The sequence below is a fragment of the Ursus americanus genome, chromosome 7, assembly GCF_024610735.1.
Source record: "Ursus americanus isolate L20-20 chromosome 7, mUrsAme1.1.p, whole genome shotgun sequence".
In the NCBI taxonomy this organism is placed as follows: Eukaryota; Metazoa; Chordata; class Mammalia; order Carnivora; family Ursidae; genus Ursus; species Ursus americanus.
In genome coordinates, this window is record NC_142133.1 from 47,196,760 (window position 1) to 47,216,645 (window position 19,886).

Below are 19,886 nucleotides of genomic sequence, written 5' to 3' on the forward strand. Positions count from 1 at the left end.
TATCATCCTTCTATCCTCACAGCACCTTGTTAACAGCCTTGTTTACAGTTTTCTCAAGCAGATGCTTGAAGAGGGTAAAGAACTTTCCAGAATCAGATAACTAATGCATGACAGAGTCTGATTCAAACCTGTCTAAGCTTCCAAAGCCTGTGTCCACTCCAGTACCACCTGCTACTTCTCATGAGCAACATATTTTGAAAAGAAATGTACAATATGTTTTAAATGCCTTCAAACATAAAACTTAAAATTAGTCAGAAATCATCTTAAGAAACTTCTCAAAAATGTTTATTAAACTCTCTTTTCTTCCACCACAAGGAAATTGGAATGATTCTTGACTAATTTTTTATAAATATGTATGGAGGATATCTTTTATCTAGTTACTTTATTTAGTTACTAGTATTTTAATACTAGTATTTTCCATTTTTATCATAAATGCTACATAGCAATAGAATCGATAGAATAGAAAAGCAAACTGCATGATCACCTCAGTAGACACAGAAAAAGCATTGACAAAACCCAACAACTTTTCATCATGAAAACACTCAACAAACTATAAATGAAAGAGAACTCCCTCAACCAGATAAAGTGCACGTACACAAACCCACACTGACAACACACTTAGTGGTGAAAGCCTGGGTGCATTCTCCCTAGGATCAGAAACAAGACGAGGATATCTGCTCTAACTGCTTCTTTTCAACATTGTATTGGAGATCCTTGCTAGCTCAATTAGGCAAGAAAATGAAATAAAAGGCATCCAGATTAGACAGAAAGAAGTAAAAATATCTCTATTTGCAGATGACATGATTTTGTACATAGCAAATACTAAGGAACCTACTAAAAAAAAACTGAAGTATTAGAATTAATAAATGAGGGGCGCCTGGGTGGCACAGCGGTTGAGTGTCTGCCTTCGGCTCAGGGCGTGATCCCGGCGTTACGGGATCGAGCCCCACATCAGGCTCCTCTGCTATGAGCCTGCTTCTTCCTCTCCCACTCCCCCTGCTTGTGTTCCCTCTCTCGCTGGCTGTCTCTATCTCTGTCAAATAAATAAATAAAATCTTTAAAAAAAAAAAAAAAGAATTAATAAATGAGTTCAGCAAGGTTTCAGAATACCAGATCAATATACAAAATTAATTTGTATTCCTCATAGATGTTTGCAATGAACAATATGAAAATGTAATTAGTAAAAAACCCATTACAATGGCAGTAGAAAGTATAAAATACTTAGAAAGAAATTTAACAGAAGAAGCTCAAACTTATACCCTGAAAACTACAAAACATGTTGTAAGGCAACTCCTGGGTATATATCAGAGAGAATGAAAACATGTCCACGCAAAAAATTTGGACATGAATATTCCAGCAGCATTGTTCATCATAACCAACAAGGCAGAAACAACCCCAGTGTCCATCAACTGATGAGTGAATAAACAGAATGTGGTCTATTCATAACAACAGAATATTATTCAATCCTAAAGAGGAATGAAGTACTGATGCGTATCACAACATGAGTAAACCTTCAAACCATTAAGCAAAAGCAGTCAGTCACAAAAGACCACATATTATGAAATTTGGTTTGTATGATGTGTCCAGAACAGACAAATCTGCAGAGACAGAAAGCAGTTTAGTAGTTGTTTAGGCTGGGGGCGTGGGGAGATAGGAGGGTAAAGAATGCCTGGGGTTTTTTGAGGAGAGGAAATGTTCTAAAATTCACTGTAGTGATGGTTGCCCCAATCTATGAATTTACTAAAGTATGTTGGATTGTATGCTTTGAATGGATGGATTGCATGGTATGTGAATTGTATCCCAATAAAACTACTTAAAAATACAGTATAGAGCTTCAGGCAAATACTTATGAAATTTTCAAGGGATTTCAGTCTATGATCCCAGCTGTTTCTCCGTCTCTTTTAAAACTGTTTACCCACATGTAAGTGCTTCATGGAATACTGCCAGTGATGTGGGAAACAGAGGCAGAAGAAAAATTATTACATTTCCTTACTACTTACAGCCCGTTGACAAGTCTGAAAGCAGGCAGAGTGACGTTCCTCTAGGGACTCAACTGCCTCCTGTTAATACTTTGCTAAGGGCAAAAGGCAACCTTAGCCTGACACCTTCCCCCCACCCACAGGATCCTGTACGTCTACTTTAATGTATGCAAATTCCTTTGGAAACTTCCTTTCTCTCTAACCCCCCCCAAGATAATGTGTTGGCAATCATCCCCCAAGCATATGGCCCACCGATATACATCTGAAGGGTCTCATGACTAAGGTTTTATTAGACGGTAATAAATGACCTTTTCCCAACAATAGCTAGCCCCCTCAAGGTCCTGGAAACCTTGCTTCCAAAATTCCTTAGAGACTTAGGCTATCCCTAGCCCCCTCCCAACTTGAGGGTGGGCCACTCCTCATGACCTCGGGGCAGCTCTCTCTGCCCACAGGTCCTGTCCCCATGCTTTAATAAACCACATTTTTGCACCAAAGATGTCTCAAGAATTCTTTCTTGGTCCTTGGCTCTGGACTCCACCCCACCTCACCTCACCTCACCGTAGCCCACAACCTCATCACCATGAAACTAGTCTTTACGGGAAAAAAAATCATTATAAGAATATCTGGAGGGTGGGAAGAGACTGGTGTGAAGAGTTGTGAAGTCGACTTCACACATTTAATGTTAACCCTTCACCAAATCTACTGCTTTCTACAAATGTCAACCCGGAAAGCTTTCTCCAGCTATACTTCTGAGCAAAGGTCTACAGGTAGAATTGATTCCACATCATTTCTGTCTCACCCTATCTAATTACTTGTCTTAGGCAAATGGTTATTTTTAACATGCTGTTGGAGCTTGCTTTTTCACTTAGACAAGGAGAAAACATATTTTGTGGTTGTCTTTGTCAATTATTACTCATTTTCTTTTTGTCTTCTAATAGGAACGCCCACCTAGGCCTGATGTTCCCTGGCTGCATCCTGCCATGTGGTTCGCGTGCTGTGACTTAGAAGAATCATTTGTAGTTTTTAAAGGACTTACACAATATATACTGTTACAACCTATTTCCATACAAATAGGTAATATGTCAAAAGGGATCTGCTATAGGGAGTTGTAAACAGGCTCATGAATCCTAACATTGATGTCTCTTTTAACCTCTTCTGCTATATCAATATTTTTCACTACAAAATTTGAATGAATGCTTGACCCATGAATTTTCAATATCTTATATTTACTATTAACTCCATTTCAAGGGGATATAGTTACCTCTAAGAATTGCCTTAGCTGCATCCCATAGGTTTTGGGTGTGTGTTTTTTTTTTTTAACCTTTCATTGAAGGATTACATACATATGGAAAAGTGCACAAATCAAAATTATGCAACTTGGGGTCCAAGCGTCCAACTCTTGATCTCAGCTCAGGTCCTGATCTCAGGGTCATGAGTTCAAGCCCTGCATCAGGCGCCATGCTGGGAATGGAGCCTACTTAAAAAAAAAAAAAAATTGTACAACTTGATTATCAAAAACTAACTATACTTATGAGCCACCACCCGAATCAAGAGCTAGTATAGTACCAGCCTCCCTGAATCCTTTTCATCACAGGACCCTTCTCCTCTTCCCCAGAGGTGGTGCTCTGAATTATAATATTCTGTGTTAATTTTCCTTAAAAGTTGTAATATGTAGCCCTATCAGTTCTAATAGTATACTTTTTAGTTTGAAAAAAGTATTCTTGTTTATAATTTAATTACGTTATGGAAATTATAGTCATGGTTTGCATGAAATTGATTCTTTGTAATTTATTTTTTTTTAAGATTTTATTTATTTGTCAGTGAGAGAGAGAGCGTGTGCACAAGCATAAGCAGGGGAAGCAGCAGGCGGAGGGAGGAGGGAACCCTGATGTGGGGCTCAATCCCAGGACCCTGAGATCATGATCTGAGCTGAAGGCAGATGCTTAACCGACTGAGCCACCCAGGTGTCCCTCTTTGTAATTTATTTAGATTTCAGTCTTCATAAAATGTTACGTATGTTTTCTTAGATGGAAGATTCCATATGACCTTTAGCCCAAACTTATTGTGGTATTTATTTTATTAATGTTTTTTATACTTGATCTGTCTGTTTCTAAGAGAGGTATCAAGGTATATGGCTATGATTGCCAACTTCTCTTTGAAATTCCAGAATTTTCCCCATCATATCCTGCGAAACTATACTATTCAGTATAAATAGGTTTAAGATTATTATCTTCCTAGTAAATTACTCCTTTTTTATTAAGTAATATTCCTCTAGGTGTACCTGGATGGCTCAGTGGGTTAAGTGTCCGACTCTTAGTTTCGGCTTAGGTCATGATCTCCTCAGTCATGAGATCATGCCCCGTGTCAGGCTGCACGCTTAGTGGTGAGTCTGCTTGAAGATTTTCTCTCTCCTTCTCCCTCTGCCTCTACCCTGCTCAAATAAATAAATCTTTTTAAAAAATAAATAATATTCCTCTTTAAATAGTTCTTTTTTTGCCATAAAATAAATTTTCTAATGTTGTAATTACAGCACAATTCTCTTGGTTAGTGTTCCCCCTCTATATATTTCTATACTCTCTATTTTTTAACTCTTTTGTGTCATTGTTGTGTTTTTGGTGTATTTTTAGTGGAATTCTGTTGTTTTGAACAGTGCAAGAGTCTTTTTGAACAGGGAAGTTTTAATTATTTATTAGAGTTATTGATGTACTTCAGGGGCTCTCAACTGGGGAGGATTTTTGTCTCCCACGGGCCGTTTGGCAATGTCTCGAGACATTCTGGTCTGGGGTGGTACTACTGGCATCTTAGAGGTAGAAACCAAGGATATGGCTAAACATCCTGCAGTGCTCAGAACAATCTTCCAGAACAAATAAGCACTTGACCCAAAATGTCCATAGTGGTGAGACTGAGAAATCCTGATCTATATGGACTTACTTCTATCATCGTATTTTGTGGAGATTTTTTTTTCTTGGCAGCCTTTGTCTTTGCTTCATTTTTTTTCTTCTCTCTGGCCTTCGAGTGGCTTATCCATTCTTTTATTTACCCATATTGATTTGAAGTTCTGTGTTCTAGTTCTATTCTTTAACAATCACTCTTAAACTTGTGATATGACTATTTATTTAACCAGTAAGTGTGGTGATTTAAAGTCTACATGGACCAGAATTTCTGGGATCTGAATATACTTGTTTGATTTCTAAATAAAGACTAGAAAAAGTGAAATGTTCTTCAATAAATGCATCAAGTAGGTTTCTATGTTGTGGGCCAGTTAAACAAGACAGCTCAAGGTAGCGGTAGAACGCGAAAAGAAAAACACATATAGGAGAAGCCTAGAGATGGCCAGACGCTAGATGGAGCCCCTTAAACACAGAGGCAAAGAAGGAAGGGATGGGGGCCAGAAGGCAAATTAATTCTGGGAACAACTCATCACAGCTCGACAAGAGTCACCAGGTGTTGTCCCTGTCGGTTGGGACTAAAATTTCAGCTCTTTAAAACAACTTTCCTGCTTCCATCTGTTAAATTTCAGGGTTTACTCTGGAAATCCTGCACAATTGTGAAGGTTTGTACATGTATGATAGGATGGCTTGTGTTCTAAAAGTGAGCTTTTGATCTTTGCAGGTGAAGTTTAATAATTAATTCCAATGTCATTCTTACCTTCAAAAGCTTCCTAATTGCCTTAATCTTTTGGCTTTGATGGTTTCTAAGTGCTTCATGTCCTATTAATTGAGAGTTATTTAAAATATGTTATCTTATCCTCTCTCATTAGCCAGAATCCTAGTGATTATGTAATAAGTAATGAGAACCTCCAGAAAAAAGAAGTCCTTTTAGAATAAACGGTTCTCCTCTCTGGTCCTCAGAATAACACAACCACGGTGATCATGTGCTGTGCCCTGTGGTCTCATACCGTGTAATTGTCTGAATTCCATGTAGAAATCGGAAGTCTCACAGAGGTGCACACTCCTCTGGGGCCATAGTCTCTAGTGTCACTACACTTCTAACTGTCACCACCTCTTTGATTGCTGTTGTTAGACCCTCAGAGGAAAACCCCAGTAGAGACCAGCTGGAGAAAGTGGTTTTCTAGCTTGAAATTCAAGCCAACTATTTTGCCTAACGTCCGACCAAAGGAACCTGTCTCGTTCCTGGAGGACTGGCTGGCTGTGTTGGCTTGCTGAGAGGCTTACAGCACACTGTATGCCCTGTACAGACAGGAATTTCGATGCTAATTCTTGCCACATGTTATAACCATTAAGGACTCACTAGGATCCTAACCCTATTCCATGGAGGAGGCGGAGCAATACATTCTTTTTACTAGGGCATAAAGTTGTATATATGTCCATTTATTCATATGTTATTTCTGTTGTTCAAATTATATATGCCAGAGCTTTCAGTTTGCTTCATCTGTCACAGACTGGTCATTGTGTGTTATTTATGACCACTATTATGTTTTTTCCGCTTTTTCCTCTACCTCCAGCAGTGGTTGCTTGATGTATTCTTATACTATTATCTGACACATATAGGTTTGTTTTATTGTTTTTATTATGGGGTTTGTAATTTAATTAATATAACTTAACCTGCTTTGTCCCATTTTATATTTGCCTTGAATTCTAATTTATTCAAGGTTACTCTTATCACTTGAATTTTCTTTTTGCTCACATTTGATTAATGTGCCTCTATGCATCCTTTTATTTTTTATCTCTGTCTGTATTTTGTTTTTGGTTTTAGCTTTGCTTCTTTGTGAGTGGTTTCCTGTTGAATTTGCTTTCTGATCCAATTTTAAATTCTTTTTAATTAGGTTGGGTAGGGGGAGATTAATATATTTACACTTGTGGTAAAAAAAACTAATAGTAAATATAGAGATTTTTAAATTAACAAATATATTTATTTAATTTGAAAGTCAAACGAACTCTAATTAAAGCATCTCTGTTTCCAGGATCTTTTGAGACTTATATTAACCCAGCTGAATGGGGAGGCTATTCTAAAATGAAGGCAGAAGAGGAATTCATGACACAAGAAAAAGAGATCAAAAGCCATGATTCTTGGCATCCAGTATTAAGTTCTTTCCAAAAGCTCATTCTCATTAAGTGTTGTAAAGAAGAGAAGGTAGGATCTTTTTTTTTTTAATTAAAGGAATATGTTATAGTTATTTCTGCTAATGCTCATCAGCCAGTTATGATTCATAACTGATTAGATTTATTTGTTTAGAGAGTAATAATGATCAAGTTTGGGAGAAGGTTCTAAGAAATAGAGACTCTGTGTTATTAATAGAACATAGTGTTCTCTACAGAAAATGATGAAAGAAAAGGCTAGAGAGCCAGTCAGGAACCTGGTTATCCTTTCCTAGCATGCACCATTAGGAACTTATGCTCTCCAAAGAGGACAGTGATCTACTGGGGGGCATTAGCAGGGAATTGATGGGCCTTTCAGATCTTGGGAACAATGGAAAGAAGGCATTTGAAGAGAACAAAACCATAGTCACCAAGGCCAGTTTGAAGACGGTTGGACTTGTCTATGCAAGAAATTATGGCAGCCTGAATTAGGATAGAGGTAGTAGGTTGAAGAGATGGAGAGGAATGTGGAGATGAGACAATTGGTATGGCTCCCAATTTCTGCTTGGGTGCCAAAAGGGATAACTGTGTCAACAACTAAGCAAATGTGAGAGGAGAAGCATGTCAGAAAGATGTCATGGAGTCTGTAGTACCTGCCAGTTATCAGAGTATATAGCAGTCTAGAGACCAGTTAATATGTAGGTAGGAAACTCTAGAGAGAAATACAGGCTAGAAATAGAGAGTTGAGGATCATCAGCATTGAGCTGGGAAGTAAAACCATGGGAGTTGCTAGAATCACATAGGAAGAATGCATAATAAAATAAGAGGACAGGTGGGCAAAGGATGAAACCCTGAGAAGCACCAACTTTTAAAGGGCAGAAAGAAAGGATGAAAAGGAATAGTCACTGGGGCAAAAAGAACACAAGGAGAAAAAAGTGACGTGAAAACCAAGGAAGTACAGAGTTTCAGTAGCAAAAGTTATCAATAGAATGAATGAAGCGCTGCAGACAGTTTCAGTTTTTATATATACACAGATAGAATTCCCAACATCATTGATGATGATTCTAGTGATGAGTTTCAGGAGGCACAGGAGAAGAATGATGGTTGTTCCTATGAGAAATGAGAAAGAGAAAACTAACTGAAGAAAGCCTAAGCATAGCTGGGAGATACTGATGCTCTGTTGTAGGCTTTTCTGCCTTCTCTGTAGGAATACAGAAATTAGGTAGGGTTGGCCTGAGCCACAGATGATTGCAATAGAAGAATAGAGGATGCAATTGAGACTGTTAGTAAAAGTAGTACTAGAAAGAGGAAGAGATCTAAGGAAGGGCTTTTAGACTGGGAAAAAAGGAAAAACCTTGGAAGTTTCTTTGGGGGCAGATGTAGTTGGACTAGAGATACAGCCAAAAGGATGGGAGAGTTGTGATCAGCACTGAGTTAACATTTCTAATGCACAGTTCCAAGTGATGACAATATCCTGAGGGTGGCCATGGGTGTGGGTGACCGAGGAAGAGAAGAGATGATGTGTACTGGAGTTAGAGGTCAAGAAACTGTGAGGTTAGGATGTTGGATGGCCACATGGCCTCTAACAAGATGTTGGCAAGACAATGCCTAGGACACAGTTGAGAAATCACTGGAACAGATGTGTAATGGAGAGTAAGGCTATGATCCAGGTGAAAAGTCTTCAGTGAATATGGGACAGTGGCTACCAGACTAGATGTTGACAAAAGATGAAAGGATAACTAAGAAGGATTGAAAGATTAAGACATTGAGGCTAGAAAATTCTAGACTATGAGAAATTTTGCAAGACATGCAGTCTGATTTCTTCAACAAGAACACATTTTGTGTGTTTATTTTTCAAAGGGGAAGAAGAGATGAAGGATGAAACTTAATAGATCCAAAGAGACTTAGACAAACCAATTGATCTCTATGTATAAGTTTTATTTAGATCCTGATTTAAACATACTATATTTAAACACACACAGAGGCATTTATAATTTCATTAGGGGAAGGTAAACATTGGCTAGATATTTGGTGATATTAAGGAATTATTGTTAATGGTTTAGATGTGATTGGGGTACAGTGGTTATATGTTTTCTAAAGAGTCCTTATATTATAGAGACATATGCTGAGGATGAGATAATATGACACATGAGATTTGCTTCAAAATAATCCCAAGAAGTGGGAGAGTAGGTGGGTATATCAATGAAACAAGATTGGCCTTTTTTTGGTAAATGTTAAAACTAGGTAAAACATCAGGTTCATTAATCTCTGACTTATATGCATTTGAAGTTTTCATAGTAAAAAAAAATTACATCCTTGAACACCAGGACTCTCTCTCAACATCCCCCGAACAATTCTGTAAATGTGATCAAAGCTACAAATGATAGATACAGTAGTACAAAATTCACAGAGATTTAATTGAAAATTCTTACTAATACATTCAACCAAAGACCTTACTTGTGTTGTACTATCAAATAAAACTTGCTTTACATATCAACATGGAGGAGTCTGCAATTTGGATTAGGTTTCAGAAATGAAGAGCTGGATATGCACTCTAAAGAGGACAGCAACCTGAATCGGTCAAGACCACCAACAAAATCACCCTGAAGAGAAGATCCAAGCATGACAATGTTATACCAACATTCTCTCAAACAGATACACTGATCAAGGCATTTGGGAACAACCCTTACCCTGGTACTGATTCCAGGGAATGACTTGCTAAAGAAATTGGGGTTCCAGAGTAAAGAATCCAAGTTCTAAAGATCTGGAGCCCCTACCCAGAGAAAAAGAGAGTTTGAGAAAGCCTTAGAACAAGAACAAGACCAGAGATAAGATCCGTGCAATGAGAGACTGTTGTTCCCAGGTCTGTTCATAAGCAGAGCCCATTGGGTATCCAGTGTTTCTAAATGGTAGAGTCAATTGCTCCTTTGGGAGAAAGAGGATGTTCCAACACAGTGGCTTGTGTGAAATACTGTAAAATCTTGCATAAAATTCAGGCACCTTCAGAAACAGCATGTTTGGACCTGCTGATGAAACTTCATTTCAAAAAACTCTAAGTAGGGGTGCCTGGGTGGCTCAGTTGGTTGCACGTCTGACTTTTAATCTCATCTTGGGTCTTGATCTAAGGGTTGTGAGTTCAAGCCCTGCATTGGGCTCTATGCTGGTCCTGGAGCCTACTTAAAAAAAATTAAATTAAAATTGAATTAAATTAAAAACCTCTAAGTAAACCAGGTAGTAGGAGTCATTAGAACTGCAATAGGAAGTAGAATGCCTATCATTCCAACAATTCTTTCTTTGGCATCAGTCCAATCAATAGTTCTCAGGACAAGGTTATTAGAAATTTGAACTAGAAAGAAAAAAAAAAGAAATTATCACTTAGATCAGAGGTGAATAAAGATTGCCTGATAGAGAATAATTCATCACCATACCGAAGCTAAGAAAAGTGCTGTATACCACTGTTCTCAAACTTTGGTGTGCATCAGAATCATCTAGAGGGCTTGCTAAAGCACAGAGACCTGGGCCCACCTCCCAGAGTTTCTGATTCAGCAGGTCTGGGCAACAGGCTAAAAATCTGCATTTCTACCAGTTTCCCAGATGATGATGAAACCATATTTTGTGAACCCCTCCCTTTAATGTGATTAAACACATATAAGGAGAAACAATCATTCTCAAAGCAGACGAATGAGGACATAAAGACATATCACATGCAGCATTGTTGATTTCCAAGGCTGAATCTACTGAGAACCCTAACCTTAACAGTCCTGGTGTTTCAGTCCAGGCTTCCTCCACCTTGGGAAGGTGGCAACCTCTTTGAGAGCCAGGTTTTCTCTCTGTTGAAAACCACAGTGTAGACAGTCACCCAAGATGAAATCTTTTCAGAGCAACAGTTGCACAGCTTTCCCAAGTTGAGAAACACCAATTATAAGAATGCAATTTTACTTATGAACTATATGCTTAAAATGGTTAAGATGCTAAATTTTTTGTTATATGTATTTTACCACAATTCAATTAAAAAAAAAAAGAACTTGCGTATGATGAGAAGTGTGAGTACTTGTATTCTAATATAACGCACAATGTCGCAGCCACCTGGGTCTTTACCCTTCATCTAATACACTATAGCTTAAATGAGGTTTGGCCACTCAGGAAGGATGAACAAGGGGTCATTATTCCCAAATGTTTAAAGCTTACCTTCTCGGCACAATGAAAGCAACAGGCAGGGAATTCTCAAAGACAGGGTCTCTCAAGAGTGAATTTGTGCACTATCAGCCCATCAGTACCTTCAAAAAAGTATTCACGTAAATTCAGGAATTCCATATAGCTTCTGATAGGGAAGATGAACTAAAAATGCTCTGAAGACCTCAGCCAGATACTGTCAAAGATCAAGCAGCAGGCCAGAAAAACGGTTCTTTTTTTTTTTTTTTTAAAGATTTTATTTATTCATTTGAGAGAGAGAGAGAGACAGCCAGCGAGAGAGGGAACACAGCAGGGGCAGTGGGAGAGGAAGAAGCAGGCTCATAGCGGAGGAGCCTGATGTGGGGCTTGATCCCAGAACGCCGGGATCACGGCCTGAGCCGAAGGCAGACGCTTAACCGCTGTGCCACCCAGGCGCCCCCAGAAAAATGGTTCTAAGCAAGACATAATGGAGCCACGTATGTCAGATTTGGGAAACTCCAGAAAGTGAGAGGAGCACCTAGCAAACGACTTGGTGATAAAGAGGGAAGAGACTACAAAGTCTCTGATCCTGCAGCCAGACATGGGATTTTCAGAGGGTGGTCTTGAAGAAATGCCTAACTCCCTAGATCATGGATGTGGGGAATTGGAAGCATTTCCACGTACATTCTTGCAGGATTGCCATAAAAATCTTGATGAGATTAAAACAGCAGAATTCCAGAAGGGTCACAGAAGTGGATCCATTCCAGCCTGTGATGTGGAAGGAACCTGAGGAGCGAGCAGGTCAGTGGACACTACCTAGGAAACTTCAGGAACATAGCACAGGAAGCACCTAGAGGAAGACCCCAAAATCACTTCCGGGTTAAGACAGCTGCAGGAGAACAAGACTTCCGTGGATGATGATGACTCTGAAAGCGAGGACAGTGTGGATACAGAGTGCACAGAAGCTGGAACTGAGCAACTGATAAGAAAGGCAGGGCAGGAAATCTTCCACACGCCTCCCAGCTTAGCTGTGCTGTGAGCCTTGGGGGGGGCGGGGGTACACTCTCTATTCTGGCCACTACGTCAGTGGCGCTCATCAGGAAGCTAGCCTGCTTCACTCACACTGACTAGAATAACTAGAAGCCAAGAAGCCTCTTGGATTTGGAATAAGATAGCAGTTGTTAACATTATCTTTTATATGGACGAGATCTTTAATGCACCATTGGAAACAGCAGAGAACTTCTAGCCTCTTAGTATGAAAGTGAGGAGGACCATTTCGCAATGGTGGTGAGGCACACAGTTAGCTGGCATGTGCACATGCTCAGTTCTGTTGTTCTTGTTTTTAGTTTTTTTTAAAGATTTTGTTTATGAGAGAGAGAGCCTGAGGCTGGGGAAGGGGCAGAGGGAGAGGGAGAAGCAGACTCCGCTGCTGAGCGAGGTTGGGGGGAGTGTTGTTGGGTGGATCCCAGGACCCTGGGATCATGACCTGAGTTGAAGGCAGAAGCTTAACTGATGGAGCCACCCAGGCACCCCTTATACTCAGTTCTATTGTATTACCTCTTCCTCCACCTGGGAATCATGAATCTTATCACTGAAGGGACAAACAGCCAAATCAAAACACAGGAAACTACCTGCTAATTCCACAGGAAACTTCCACTCTATAGCTGTAACTGCTGCATTTCCTTTCTGTATTTTATGTACTTAACCATATTCTTGGAAATATGCATTTCCGGATATATATTAGATAGACTTGAGCCTAACCAAGGGTACTTTGTGCAAATTTATTTTTCTGCATATTTGAAATGCTTCATAAAATCAGTTCATACACGAGAAATTGCACATGTAACCAATAGTTTGTGATCTTTCATTAATAAAGCCATCGGAAACCTGTATCTCTATATAATATTTATGGCAGTTTGTCCTGTTTACAAAAGAAATATTTCTTCAACGTTTTGAGTTCAAAAACCTTTCATGAGTGTGTTACCACTTTTATATTTACATAACAGCCCCAAGAAATAAATTATTGGTGCTTTGTATATTGTTATTTTCTCTAAACTCTAAGCACTTTTTTGTCAAAGTAAAAAGCAAATTAATAGGTCATACTATCAAAAATATTTTTAAAAATAATAATGAAGAAACTGATGTTGAAATTGTATTTAGTCACACAATGACATAGCTAAAACTAAGCTCAAAACCCCCTTGGCCCTGTTGCAGGGCTGTCCCTTTTAGCCCATGCCACCTTTATAGTCAGTACCACAATATATCCTCATTTAAGTGGGCAGTCATGTAAACATCTTTTCCCAGACTGGCCACAGAAGGATGTAATCCAAGGCCATAGCCCTGAATTAAGTTGAGATGTCCCCTGTCCCAACAACAAGAACAACAAAAAACATGCAAGAATTGTTTGGACAAGGTGATGTCAATGCCTAATGGAGGACGAATGTTAAAGCAGGGCTGCTGCTCACAGTTGTGGTAGATGTGCACTGCACAACCCTTAAGGGAGTCATTTGCATTGTAGATACTGTAGTTTTGGTTGTATATTTATCATTACAGCTTTCTGGCACAAGTATCTTGAAGAAGGGACATCTTTTCCCATCTCACACAAAGGCTCCATGTGGGCTAGAGAGGGAGAGTGTCTGCAAGAGCAGGCATGGGGTAAGCAGTTTAGGATAGGATCTGTAAAGGAAACACATCAGTGTAGGAAGTGGTCAGACAGGGTTATGATCATCAGGGCTGAGGCTGGTTCCCAAGAAGGGTCAGAAGAGGCTGATGAGTAAAATGAGAGAGGAAGATAGGGAGACAATATATGGTGTCAGTTCTAGAAGCTGGCTTATGAAGGGAAGCAAAGAAAGGAAATAGCTGGGAAGGGAGCAGCAATCAAGGGAAGGCTTTGTTTTGGTTTTAAGAATAGGAGACAGTAGAACCCAACTGTATGATGATAAGAAGATCTGGTGGGAGGGAGTCAATAGTGTAGAAAGAGACAAGGGAAGGACTGAAAGTAAAGTCCACGAGAATGCGAGAAGGATGGGACAGAAGGAGGCTAGGATGGGGCAACAGCAGGTCTGGAGATGGATGGAATGACAAGGGACTTTCCTCTCATCCAATAGTCAGCTTGCTCCGTGAGGTCAGGGGAACCATGGCTGCCGGCAGTCACGTGGTGCACAAATCCAGTAGGAAGAAGGATACCTAATCAGGAGAGAATGAGTGCAGAACAACAGGGCACCCGCTCTGAGAAATTAACGGGGAGAAATAAGATAGAATTATGAAGGATCCTCATCCAACATACTATTTTTAAAATATTTTTCTTTTCAACTTTCAGGTGGTTTTCGCTCTTACAGACTTTGTAATAGAAAATCTTGGAAAACGCTTTATAGAGACACCACCTGTGGACCTGCCCACTCTGTATCAAGACATGTCATATAACACTCCCCTGGTATTTATCTTAAGCACAGGCTCGGATCCTATGGGCGCATTCCAGAGGTTTGCCCGGGACAGCGGGTATTCAGAACGGTAAGGTCACATTGTGCCATTTTTATAATTCATATGAACATCTCCTTGTCAAAATTTGCCCTTTTTCTTCCCTCTGTGGAGTGTGAATGCCTACATTTAGGTATACCTTACTAAATAAATTAAGATACATTAATATTTAGCTATGTCTGTTGTTAAAATGGGGTCAAAAATAATAAAAGCAGATGTAAACTTCATTTGAACAAAGGAAGATTGTCCAAAATGTATAGTAAGCTAGTGGAATAGTGATTAAAACTTATTTGTTATTTAAGACATGCTTTTAATGTAACTGTAAAAGGACTAGTTTACTCCATATGAAATGTGCGAAAAATTCCAGAGCTCCTTATGTTGTCTCATCAGTCTCATCTACCCTGCTGAATAATAGGGGCAGGGGGAAGTTTAAATTTGCACATTTACATTACTTATTTTCTTTTGATTTAAATGTCTCCAGGGTAAGTTGATTTGGTTTCTTTCTCAAAAAAGGTCAGTCTTCCTGACTTCTCCTTTTTCCCCCAGTCCTCCCCAAAATGGTGTTCAGATAGGTAGGGAAGTGCACAAGACCACAGGTTGTCAGGGGAGAGTAGGGGTCTCATATGTACAAGGTAATTTCCAGCCTTGACACCTGACAGGCCCCTCCATGGAATGGCTGGTCTGGCCTTTTCTCTGGTCGGGGGATTATAAGATGATGGGTCCTGTCTGTTCACTTGAAGTTCATAGTCTGCACTAGTCAGCCTTCTCCAGAGAAACAGACCCAATTTTGGAAGGAAGGAAGGAAGGAAGGAAGGAAGGAAGGAAGGAAGGAAGGAAGGAAGGAAGGAAGGAAGGGAGAAAGAGAAAGAAAGAAAATGTCCTATAATATATGTTATTATATACATATATAATTATAACATATAATTATTATATATATATGAAATTTGCTTACATGATTATGGAGGCTGAGAAGTCCCAAAATTTGCAGTCAGTAAGGTGGAAAGAATTACAGTATAAAGAAAGGTAGGGCACTTACACTAAATCCAAGATAGCAGTGACCTGGGGAAGTGAAGGTTGGGGAATGAGACAGAAGTGAACAAGGAGGAGTACACCGCAGGTTCAGATCATGTAGACAGTGTTTTATTTCCTAAGCTGGGTTGTGGGTGCATGAATATTCATTATATTAACCTTACAGCTTTTGTATGGCTCAAATATTTCATAGTAAGTATTAAACATAAAAGAATTCAAGATAATCGGAAAATGGGGAGAAATGTTAATAGGTAGTTAATATGTGCTAAGTTCTTCATGTATTCAAGAAGAAAAAAGAAGTACAGAATAACTCTGTTGGCCTTAGGAAAACTTGTGTTTGAGTAGACATGTTGAAGTTTTAAGGGCAAACACCAGAATAATAAATAATTTATAGCGTCCAAGCCAGCAGAGGAACAAAAGACTATGTAGTGCAATATTCTAATCCAACAGATAGGAAAGAAGAAAAATAAATTCAAAGATAAAGTATAGTAAACCAAAAGTCAAACCAAAATAGAGAAATCGATCCAAATACCTAAATAAGTATAAAAATCTTACCTGTGAAAAGATAAATATGACAAAATTGGATTTTAAAAACATTCAGCTATATGCTACTTAGAAAAGGCATGAACAATACAAAGACAACATAGGAAAGTAGAAAATAAAGAGAGACTATGCAAATACTAACCATAAGAAAGCATTAATAGTTCCAATGTATATCACGAAATAGAGTTGGCAGCAAAAAATAATATTAGGGATAAAGAGGGCAACTCTATGATATATAAAAAAACCTACAAACAAAAAACACCGATTGTACAATTGTACACAGCTAACAAAGCTTGAAATCTATAAAGCAAAAACTAGAGAAACCGATATAAGGAGAAATTGATAAATTAACATTAATGTGGAAAATTTTAATACATCTCTAATAGAAACTATTATAAAGAACAAAAAAATTCCAGAACTGCTAAGAATATAAAATATTCAGACAATAAATTTAACAGTGAAATTAATGACCTTTGATCTTTACACTCAATGCATAGAGCAAATGCAAGTTCTTCAAGTACACATGGAGCATTTAAGAATTAACCATGTGCTAAGACATATTTCAAAAATACAATAAACTTAATCCCTGACACAATTAATATTCAAAATCAATCTTAAAAGTTAATTTTTTCAATAGTCGGAAAACCAAAAATGCCCTTTTGAACAACTCCTCTATTAAAGGGAAATCATAAGGGAAATTTTCCAATAAGTGGAAGTACATAAAAAAAAATATTATATACCAAAAACCAGTAAAGTATAGTAATGAGGCACTTAGCTGTAAATTTATGAATATTTAAGGACTTCTGGTCCAGAAATGTCAGACTAAGAACTCAGACTAATATTCCCACTAAGAACAACTAGAAACCTTGAACAAAATATATTTTTAAAAATGCTTGAAGCTTTGGAGAATGAAGAAAATAGTAAGGAATAGTCAAGAGACGAAGAAAACCCAGTACAATAAGTCCTGTACTCACGGAGAGGCATCAGAAGAGGAGGCAAAGAGCTGAGAAGCTGAGCAAAACTTTTCATTGATTAAAGGGACAAAGGGGACAAAATTGGAGCCCAGAGCCACCTGAATAGTAGAAGAAACTGGTAAACCACCTCCCTTACTTTGGTTTGGCACTCCAAGGAGATTCACCAAAAGGAATAAGGCCAGGTAAGAAATATACTTAGGAGGAAATTATGGTGACCCCTGATTACTGGTATCTCTAGCTGCTTGCCAGAAGAAGATGTGAATCTCGTGTGGAGGACCACAAAATCCTAGGCAAAATCCTGCTCCCTCTCACTCTGCCTACTTGTGTGCGTTCCTTCTCTCTCTCTCTCTGTCAAATAAATAAATAAATAAATAAATAAATAAATAAAATAATAAAATCTTTTAAAAAATAAAAAATAAATTTAAAAAATAATGTTGATTGAAACAGACCAAACACAGAAAATATATATACTACATTAATCCATTTATATAAACTATAACAACTAGTAAAATTAATCTATGGTATTAGAATTCAAAATAGTTTTTACCTTTGAGAATGAAGAAGTCTATTGATTGGGAGGGTGCTTTTAATCCTCTCTTTTGTGTGTCCTGTGTGGTAGTACAAGTGTACATTCACTTTGGGGGACTTCATTAAGCCATACACTAATGATTTATGTACTTACGCTATATGGATGTGAGACTTCAAATTTTTTTAAGTTTTTAAAAACTGATCTATAGTGTTGGAAATCAGGAGAAAGGTCCCTTTGGGAAGGAGGAAGGAAAAGTCATTGGAATAGAAATGGGCATAAGAGAGATGTCTCTGGGGTGTTGGCAAACTTCATTCTCAACCGCAGGTGTTCATTCATGATCATTCATAGAGCTATATATTTGGTTTTTTGGACTTTTCTATATGTGTGTTATAGTAGAAAATGTTTTTTAAAAAAGAAAATAAACATTTGCATATCTATTAAAATGAGGTTTTGAAATAGGTGCATATATTAGGAGTCTACTATATTTACATTTCTTCATAGTCTCATTGCTTATAAATAACATAAAACAACATTTTTTGTTGTTGTGGAATTCAGGGTGCAATCAATTTCACTGGGGCAAGGACAAGGACCCATTGCTGAAAGAATGATCAAAGAGGCAATGAAATCAGGAAACTGGGTATTTTTGCAAAACTGCCATCTTGCTGTTTCTTGGATGTTGGCAATGGAAGAACTAATTAAAACCTTCACAGATCCAAGTATGTTGAACACATAGCATTTGCATAATAATACCTTTTATGGAGCCTTTCTTTGTTGAACCCAATTCTTATAATAATTTTTTATTGTAGGAATTACGTTTCCCCATATTAAAGAGGAGGAATTTGAGACCTAGAGAGTTTTAGTTAAATTACACAATCCAGACTTGAAAAAAGATCTTCAGACTTCAAGTTGTGGGTATGATCCACCGGATCATTTCTGTTTCATGTTCCTTTTTATGGAAGCCATTTGAATTCAAAATAGATTACATACAGGCACGCTAAAAGAAATAGAAAAATGGACTTAGGACAAAGAAAGGAAATTAAATCTTTCACTACAGAATGAGAGGAGATTCCCAGATTCAAATTGCCCTAGGGTCGTGTTTCACCACTTCTTATTCTCTGTGACTCCTGTGCCAACTAACTAACCCGCATGTGTGCCCCCAGCCATGTTGTGGAAAACCCACCTCAGTGCTTCAGAGCCGAAATAGCGAAGCAAAGACCGAGTTTAGGATAAAGAGGAACAATAGCTATATTGCTTCGCCAGGCAAAGGAGGCTGCAGCAGGCTGTATCCTTCAAAACTGCAAGCCCACCTGGAGGAAAGGGGCTGGGGGGCGGGGCAGGTAGTTAATAGGGAAATACAGGATCTAGCTGGTTTTGACAGGAATTATGTCATAAATTCAGCTTTAATCTGCAGTCATTCATTCAGTAAATATTTGGGAACCTACCATGTACCACGCACTGTTCTAGATGTTTAAGCTAGGACAGTGAACAAAACAACCATAGTTATCTGCCCTCCTCGAACTTAAATGTTAGTGAGGGGAGACGAACAATAATTAAACCATATAATAAATATTTATATGGTATGATAGAATGTGGCTAGTGCTTTGGGAAAAAATAGAGTAAGGAGGATCAGAAAGGTCAGGATGACATGGGCGGTGGGTGGGTGTGATGGGAAGGAAGAGTGGATAGCAGTTTAAACAGTGTGATCTGGGTAAACCTCTTTGAGAAGGTAACATTTGACCAAGACTTGAAGAAGGTGAGGGAATCTAAAGGAAGAGCATTCCAGGCAGAAGGACCAGCCAATGCAAAGGCCCTGGGGAGGGAGCAGGCCTGGAATGTTGGAGAAACACCATAATATGTTACATAATATGTAACCAGCACCAAGAAAGTCATCCTTGGATGACGACTGCATCTTCCTATAATGGGAACAACACTTCTCCCAACTTTGCTTCAGCCTTTTGAACCCAGAAGGGAATTCATTTTCTTAGGTTTTCTGTGCACAACTCACAAAGTAAGCATATTGTCTTAACTTCTTCATTCTGTTTATGAAGTCTGTCCGTACCCTCTGCTCCCTCAGTTCCCTTTGCAACTGCTCTGCAGAGTGGAGAGATCCCTTTCTTCTCCATAGGGCTTTCTGACCATTTTCATGCAATTTGCCACAAATTGA

At 38.6% G+C, this 19,886-nt stretch overlaps 1 protein-coding gene across 1 annotated transcript in view; it reads left to right on the plus strand.

The window, feature by feature from the left end:
- Nucleotides 1-19,886, plus strand: part of DNAH6 (dynein axonemal heavy chain 6) — a 207,965-nt gene that overhangs the window by 160,116 nt on the left and 27,963 nt on the right. The window contains exons 62-65 of the mRNA XM_045808809.2: nt 2,918-3,053; nt 6,904-7,073; nt 14,490-14,680; nt 18,278-18,438. Coding sequence (XP_045664765.2) covers nt 2,918-3,053; nt 6,904-7,073; nt 14,490-14,680; nt 18,278-18,438 — 658 coding nt within the window. The remainder of the gene's footprint in view (nt 1-2,917; nt 3,054-6,903; nt 7,074-14,489; nt 14,681-18,277; nt 18,439-19,886) is intronic.